Here is an 8,547-nt window from a genome sequence, read left to right as displayed (position 1 = left end):
CACCCCCCAGACCCACAGCATCGGCACCCAGGTGTGTTTCATTCGAAGGACATAGGGCAGGAGAGGTGGAGAAGCACTTTCCTTAGGGCAGGAAGAGTGTTCGTCACAGCAGTGGATGTGTACAACTATGAGCCATGCTGGGCCAGCCCTGAGTGCCACATGCCCAGAGATATGGGTGCCTCTGTGCTCCCTGACAAACTTGTTTTGTGTGTGTTTGTATTATGAAGAGTCTTCTAAGGCCTGGGGCCAGGACAGGGTCACTCCTTGCCTGGGTCTTAAAATAGTACCAGTCCTGGTGCTTCCAAAATGGCGATTTGTCAAGCAAGTGACACCTGTTATCTACCACCAGGAGCAGCAGCACCAGGATGTCAACCCACTACATGATTTGCAGGTGTTGGGGTCACCGAGAAAGACAGGACTTACACAGGCACTGGATAAAACAGCACTTTACTCACACAGAGAAGAGACAGAGCAGTGTCAGTTTCAATAGGCATACGGGTACCCCAGGGCCTGCTGGTCCCATCCGCAGCTGGTAGAGGGCAATGGTTTGTATGCACCGCTGTTGTGCTGCAGGCAAAGGACCCCCTTGCCTCCCCACCCATAATGGATGCAGTAGTGGGATCCGCCAGGTGCCATACAGCGCACATGCTTAAGCAGAACAAAGGAGCACACACTGAGTCTAGAATGGAGAAAGACAGGCTGTGAGCGCTCTTTCTCTCTTGCTCAGGAAGTGTTCCAGGCCCAAGGCACTCTCGTGCAGCCGTGCAAGGGTTGGATACTGCACGCACGTGACTGTCTTCCCCAAAAGGATGTGCAGCTGGCCCGAGAGAGAGCTAGAACACTCCCTCACCTTTGTTTGGGACAACCCTCTGAGCTCAAGGGACCTTCTTAGCTCACCTTTCATTTTACTTCACAGCTAAAACAATGTTATGGAGCTGCTTTGAGGCTATTTAGTGTGCGTAACGTCTGGTGGGAAGAGTTCCTGCTGAGACAGCTCAAGACAGCTGGCTTGGCTCACGCCCTGCCCTCCCTGCACACGTGACAGGCTTGTGTACAATCCTTGGTCCATCAGATGAGGTCACCTGGGATGGTTTCACTTGGAAACTCAAGGAAGAGCACCCTATGCAGGGAAGAGCCACGACTTGAGGCCCCTTTCCTCTGAAGGGAGCTGTACGTGGGGCAGCCCTTCTCAGGCTTCACGACCAGTCGGGGACGCAGACACGCCATGCCTTGAACCAGTGAGAAAGGAGTGAGAGATGAAATTGAAATTAACAGCAGAAAATTTCCATAGACTGAATGCAGGACTGAGAAAGAAGGCAGGCTACCCCAATGCGGGGACATTTTAGCTCAAATGTGCTGACCCTCGCCCTACACTCCCCCTGTAATATTATAGGGTAGCGGAGCACACACTAGACAAATGTGCTGAGCAAGTGCACATCATGGGATGTGGTAAGAGGTGTGTTCACAAAGATGACAGGATATTTGGTATTTCTGCAAGAGAAGAAATTGCGTGGTATGCTAGGTAATATTGTGAAACAATTATAGTAACTCCCTATAGGATAGTTGTGAAATGATGCCAGCATGGCCCAAGGCCTGTGAACACGGAAAGTGCTCGCTGGGCATCGGCTGTTGTTTTACCAGCCTTCTAGGATCTCTGCGGTTGGAGCAGCCTTGTGGAACAGCACAGCCTGTCCCCTTGGTTGTGCCAAGCTAAGTCCCAAGTAGAGCTCATCTGATTCTTTTTTTTTTTTTTTTTTTTGAGACAGAGTCTCACTCTGTTGCCCGGGCTAGAGTGAGTGCCGTGGCATCAACCTAGCTCACAGCAACCTCAAACTCCTGAGCTCAAGGGATCCTCCTGTCTCAGCCTCCCGAGTAGCTGGGACTACAGGCATGTGCCACCATGCCCGGCTAATTTTTTCTATATATATTTTTAGCTGTCCATATAATTTCTTTCTATTTTTAGTAGAGATGGGGTCTCGCTCTTGCTCAGGCTGGTCTCGAACTCCTGAGCTCAAACGATCCGCCCACCTCGGCCTCCCAGAGTGCTAGGATTACAGGCGTGAGCCACTGCGCCCGGCCTCATCTGATTCTTAAATGTCACCAAGGATGCTTGGTGGTGGGGGAGAGGGGTAACAAAAAACTCAGGAAGCATGCGAAAACCACTCTCGAAATGTTTTCTATATTGGAGAGGTCAACAAATGGCAACATGTTGTGAAATCAACACATTGGTTGATGAATATTATGCAATTTGTTTCTTCATTTTCTTTCTTTCACTGAACAAATATGCATTTAATACTGTGTCAGACACACTACATCACTCCACCCTATCAGCCCCATCTCTTATTCTAGCAGGTGCTACAGCACCCGGCCATGCACAGGCTTTGCCCAGCCTCATGGGGGCATAATCTGACCTCGCCTCACCTAGGCCAGCGTGCACACCCCTTTTCCTGCATTGGGGATTCTCTGATGCTGAGGTGTGAGATGGCTACAGGACCCTCAGACATGTGCAACCTGGAAGTACTGGACAAGTACTTCTGACCACACCTGAGTAACATCAGTTACTGTAACATTAATTAATGAGGTGACTTTTGGAAAGCTCTAAGGATGAGGGCTGGTTTCCAGGGGAGCCAACCATTAGAGGATTGGGACTTCAGCCCTACCCCCTAAACTCCAGGGAGGGGAAGAGGGGCTAAGGATTAACTTGATCACCAATGGCCAATGATTTCATCAATCATGCTTATGTAATTAAGCCTCCATAAGCACCCAAAAAGATGGGGTTCAGAGAGCTCCCAGGTTGGTGAGCACGTGGCAGTAGGTGCTGAAAGGTAGGTGCCTCTTCCACCTGGAGAGGGTGTGGAAACTTGTGCCCCTCCCCTACACCTCGCCCCATGCATCTCTTTGATCTGGCCATTCCCGAGTTGTATTCTTTATAATAAAGCCATAATCTAGCGAGTAAATTGCTTTTCTGAGTGTGTGAAATATTCTAGCAAATGAAAGAACCTGAGGAGGGGGTCATGGTAATAACCTCTGGTAGCCAAGTTGGACAGAAGTTGTGGGTCATCTGGGGACCCACTATTTGCAGCTGGCACCTGAAGTGGAGGCAGTCTCATGGGGACCGAGCCCTTAGCCTGTGGGGTCTGTGCTAGCCCTAGGTAGGGAGCGTCAGAAGTGAAGTATTGAGAACAGTAGTAGAGAAGAAACAGCAGTTTTCCTCTCAAGGAATAATACGATTCTGGTTATATTTTTGGATGTAGCATTAAAGTACTTGTTAATGAATTAGACGTGGGGTAGGAGACAAAGAGAAGAATCAAAGGTATCTCCAGACACCGTGCAAGGAATCGCATAGCCAGGTATACAAGTTAGAGTGTTCTCTCTGGGGGTCCCCATGTCTATAGGCTATTTGGGCATCTGAAAGTGGTTAACTCCTGAGGGAAAAACTCCTCTGATTTAGAGCATTCATGAATCTCCTAGAGGGAAGGAGTTTTCTTAAAATATTTACTCTTTTGGTTGGGCGCGGTGGCTCACACCTGTAATCCTAGCGCTCTGGGAGGCTTAGGTGGGAGGATGGTGTGAGCTCAGGAGTTCGAGACCAGCCTGAGCAAAAGTGAGACCCTGTCTTTACTAAAAATAGGAAAAATAGCTGAGCATAATGGCACGCACCTGTAGAGTCCAGCTACTTGGGAGGCTGAGGCAGGAGAATCCCTTGAACCCAGGAGTCTGAGGCTGCTGTGAGCCATGATGATGCCACTGCACTCTACCTGGGGTGACAGTACGAGACTCTGTCTCAGGAAAAATTTTTTTTTTTACTTTCTTTGCCTGTACTCATCAGGACAGTTCCAGGATTCTATAGGGACACCCACAACATCCTTGCCTTCTACTTCCTGCTGCATTTTCAGCCTTCTTCTCCTTTTTAGAAATAGCATGTTAACTATTACATTGCCAAAGAACGGCATTCTGACTTCTGCCCTGTGACTTCCTGGTCCTCCAGGTCTTATAAATACAAGTGCAGAGCTGGGGTCCTGTGAGCCCAGGAGTCCTCAGGCCAGCTCTGACTGCCCACCGGGAGGATGAAGGTCTCCGGGGCTGCCCTCGCCTTCCTCATCCTCGCTGCTGCCCTTGGATCTCAGGCCCGCGTCATACATGGTGAGTCCAGTGAACCTTCTCACTGGTGGCCAGGTCCATGGTATCTCACGGTCTGGGGAGGAGATGCAGAGGGACACCCCTGCCTTCCTGTGACTACTCTCTGTCCCAGACATGATTATGGCACTGGTTGAAAAGCAGCAGCAGGCTCTTTCTGCAGCCTTTGGTCCCTGGGGGAAAATCTTCCCATTTGGGGCCAATTATTTCCCTTTTCATGGCTAAAATTATTTGATACCTTCCCTTAGTTGACACAGGACTATTAAATGCAAGATCAAAAGCACTGTAGCAAAATTGTAAACTTGTAGAAAGAAGCATAGAATTCTATGACGTTAGAACTGTTATGTGCTGTCTAGTAGCATCTCTATCATTTTGGAGAGGAAATGGAACCACCCAGGCAAGTGACTCAACCAAGGTCACCTAACCATCTTATTTTTATTTAACAAATACATATCTAGTACTTTCTATGTATGGGGCAGGCACTGTTCTAACTCTCTTACAGGTATTAACACCTTGAGTCCTCCTAACAACCCTGTTGGGGTAGTATTAGGTTGAACAATGAATTTATCATTTTTGTAGGGGAAAAAAACAGAAAATCAGTAATTTTATATAGTTTTACATATTATCATTATTCACATTTTACAAATGAAAAAACTGAGGCATAGAAACCTTAGATAACTTGCTGAAGGTCACAGCTGGTAAGTGGTGGAATTAGGATATGGGCTAGTTGGGAAGTAGTTATGGAAAGACAAGGCCATGTAAGATCTTTTTTCATTTTGCAAGCCCTCCCCAAATCATCTTGAGCATATTAACGTATACCCACGAGCCTCATTAAATATGATTTATATGTTTATATACAACTATATGAAAAATAAGTTGAAAACAATGGAAAGCAATTGTTGGACTAAGTTAACATCTGAATCCTTATTGCCAAAATCTTTGTTTCACTATGAAAAGTAAACACTGATTTTTAAATCTAGCTTTATTCTGTGACAATAGTCAATTGTGGAAATAAACTAACTTTAAAAATTAAAAAAAAAAACAGAAAGGAAAAAAAGCTAAATTTAGTTTCATTTGCCCAATTAGCATAGTGCAGGACCCCAATTCCATATTCAAAACCTTTGGTGCTGATAAATTTTGGAATGTAGAATCTTTCCGGAATTAAAAGTGAATATGGTATGACCCAGCAATTCCATTTCTGGGTACATAACCAAAAGAATTCAGAGTAGGTACATGCAGAGATTTTAGTTCATAGCAGCATTATTGACAATAGCCAAAAGGTAGAAGTAATACAAATGCCCATCAAGAGATGAACGAATAAACAAAATGTGGTTCATACATGCAATAGAATATTATATATCCTTAAAAAGGAAGGAAATTCTGACATATGCTACAACATGGCTGGACATCGAGGACATTATGCTAAGTGAAAGAAGCCAGTCACAAAAGGACAAATACTGTATGATTCTAATCATACGAGGTCCTTAGAGTAGGGAAATTGTCATAGAGATACAAAGTAGAACAGTGGTTTCCAGGGACTGGGGCAGGAGGGGGAGCGGGGAGTTAATGTTTGATGGGTACAGAGTTTCAGTTTTGCAAGATGAAAAAGGTTCTATGAATGCATGGTGTTGATAGTGGCACAGTAATTTCAATGTATTTAATGCTACTGAACTGTATACTTACAAATGGTTAGAATGGCAAATGTTATGTCACATATATTTAAACACAACTTTAAAAAATAATTTTTTGGCCAAGCGCAGTGGCTCACACATGTAATACCAGCACTTTGGGAGGCCAAGCTGGGAGGATTTCTTGAGGCCAGAAGTTCAAGACCAGCCTGGGCAGTGAGATCCTATCTCTACAAAAAATTTAAAAATTAACTAGGCATAGTGGCATTCACCTGTAGTCCCAGCTACCTGGGAGGCTAAGCCAAGAGGATTGCTTGAGCCCAGGAGTTCAAGGTTACAGTTAGCCATGATTACTCCACTGCACACCAGCTTAGGAGACCCTATCTCTAAAAAAATAATAGACTTGGCAAGATGGCTCACACCTGTAATCCTAGCATTTTGAGAAGCTGAGGTGGGAGGATCACTTGAGGCCAGGAGTTTGAGGCCAGCCTGGGCAAGAGTGAGACCCCAACTCTACAAAAAATAGAAAAATTAACTGAGCATGATGGTACGTGCCTGTAGTCCCAGCTACTCAGGAGGCTAAGGCAGGAGGATCGCTGGAGCCCAGGAGTTTGAGGTTGCAGTGAGCTATGATGACACCACTACACTCTAGCCCAGGAGAGAAAGAGAAAGACCCTGTCTCAAAAAATGATGATAATAAAAAATAATTTTTTAAAGAGGTACTACATAGGTCTGTTTTATTAATGGTTTAAAAAACGACTTCTAAAAGGGAAATACATACCTGGATGATACTTATCCTTGATGGGATCTCGGAAGCATACTTTAATCAAACACAGCAATATTTCTACAGCACACATATGCAAATATTTATACCAAATTGGATAAATAAAGACTGTAAATAGTCTCACTTCTCATGACATCGTACCACCAAGTGGGGTGAAGAAAAACTGCTTCCAGAGCCCTGTGGATTCCAGAAATGTGTAGAAAGAATTGTGGACTTTATCACATTATGGGGACATAACCATGTTAGATGTACAGCTTGCTGTTATTATTGCAAAGTTAATAGACCGTCTCCATGTCTCAAGAATCTCAGGGCCCTAATGGAACAAATGGGCCAGGAAACAGGGCTAGAACCCGGGCAGGTGGCACTGGTCCAGCATCAGAGCCTCTGCTTCGGGATGGGGGTGAGCAGTGGGGTGGGTGTAGACACTGAGACTATGCTGCCTTCCAGCAATTTTTCTCCCAGCCCTGTCTGTTTCTTCCAGATACAGAGACAAGAGAACTCATGATGGAAATGCGTGAGCTGAAACCTCCAATAATTTACCATGGTAAATGATCAGATATAGCATATACTTAAAAGCAGCAAGGAGGTACAGATCTGCCCTATGGCTTCCAGCCAGCCCATTTACAGGATGGGGGAAGAACGGGAGGGGTCTGAAGGTGGTGAACACCTCCAAGGAAGATCAGGATGGCCATGGGGACCTCCTGCACAGTTGCCTTCTCTATTTCCCCCTGGCTGCCCCAGCAGTCTGCTCCCTTGGGCAGAGGGTGCTCTCTGACACCTGCAGGTGTCTGAGGATGCCTCCCCTTCTGGGGGAAATGCTCCTGGCCCTGTTGTGGCCCACCCTGGCTGTCCTCAGACACACAGCTCAACCCTGGGGAGGGTGTGAAGCAAGGGCTGGCCAAGGAGGAGGCATCATCTCTTCTGAGTCCTGCACCTTCTTACCCTGCACGGTGCTCTTGAGGAAAAAGACATGGCCCTTTCTCTTGCTGCAGACTTTGCACTTCCTGCTGACTGCTGCTTCTCCTACACCCCAAGAAGCATCCGGTGTTCAATCATGAAAGATTATTTTGTAACCAGCAGTGAGTGCTCCCAGCCAGGAGTCATGTAAGTGCCAAGCTCACCGACCATGTGTTGGGGACAGGGAGGCTGCAGGGTCTTGCAGGGAGGACCTGATGGCTGGGTGTCCAGAAAAGTCCCACCCTCTGCATCCTGCCAGGTAAGGGGCAGCTTGTGCGCTTACTAGGACCCTGTGGGGTATCAGGGATGAGATGCCCCCAGCAGAGAGAGGGGTAGGGAAGGAAGGAGAGAGCAGGCACAAGGCTGCGGAAGGACATGCCCATGAGTCACTAGAGGGTCTCACAGGCTGAAGGAGGGCCTCATGGGCACACTGGCTGTGAGCTGCCACCAGCAGAGAGTGGGAAGGACAGGCTGTTTCAAGGGACAGGGAGGACGGGGCTCCCCCTCTTTATTTGCTGAATACACCTCAGTGTGTGATTTTTCTCCTCCTTGTCCCCAGCTTCTACACCAAGAGGGGGAAACGTTTCTGTGCCCACCCCAGCAACAGTCAAGTTCAGGACTGCATGACAAACCTGAAGCTGAACTGAAATATCAAGGACCTAGGAATAATGACAACTGCTGGCAAGATGGGACACTAGTTGCCAGACAACCACCTCCAGCTCTCTTGCCCCAACTCTCTTATGAGCATCTCTTGGCCTGAATTATTTTTTAAAAAACAACATTTATTCTTCTGTTCTGGTTTTAAAGCGATACATCCAATAAAGAATATCTAAGTTGCTTTGCTTGAATTTTTTTTTTTTGAGACAGAGTCTCACTCTGTTGCCCAGGCTAGAGTGCCATGGCGTCAGCCTAGCTCACAGCAACCTCAGACTTCTGGGCTCAAGCAATCCTCCTGCCTCAGCCTCCCAAGTGGCTGGGACTACAGGCATGCGCCACCATGCCCGGCTAATTTTTCTATATATATTTTTAGCAGCTGTCCAT

The 8,547-nt window shown here is 46.8% G+C and overlaps 1 protein-coding gene across 1 annotated transcript; it reads left to right on the top strand.

Moving 5' to 3' along the window:
* Positions 1 to 3,990: 3,990 nt before the first annotated feature.
* Positions 3,991 to 8,330, top strand: LOC138391380 (C-C motif chemokine 23-like). Its single transcript, XM_069481039.1, has 4 exons — positions 3,991 to 4,143; positions 7,031 to 7,093; positions 7,542 to 7,653; positions 8,066 to 8,330. The coding sequence occupies exons 1-4, from the start codon at positions 4,068 to 4,070 to the stop codon at positions 8,151 to 8,153; spliced, it is 339 nt and encodes a 112-aa protein (XP_069337140.1). The 5' UTR covers positions 3,991 to 4,067; the 3' UTR covers positions 8,154 to 8,330.
* Positions 8,331 to 8,547: the final 217 nt, after the last annotated feature.

This window comes from Eulemur rufifrons, chromosome 9, assembly GCF_041146395.1.
Source record: "Eulemur rufifrons isolate Redbay chromosome 9, OSU_ERuf_1, whole genome shotgun sequence".
In the NCBI taxonomy this organism is placed as follows: Eukaryota; Metazoa; Chordata; class Mammalia; order Primates; family Lemuridae; genus Eulemur; species Eulemur rufifrons.
This window is presented reverse-complemented; position numbering and strand designations above follow the sequence as displayed.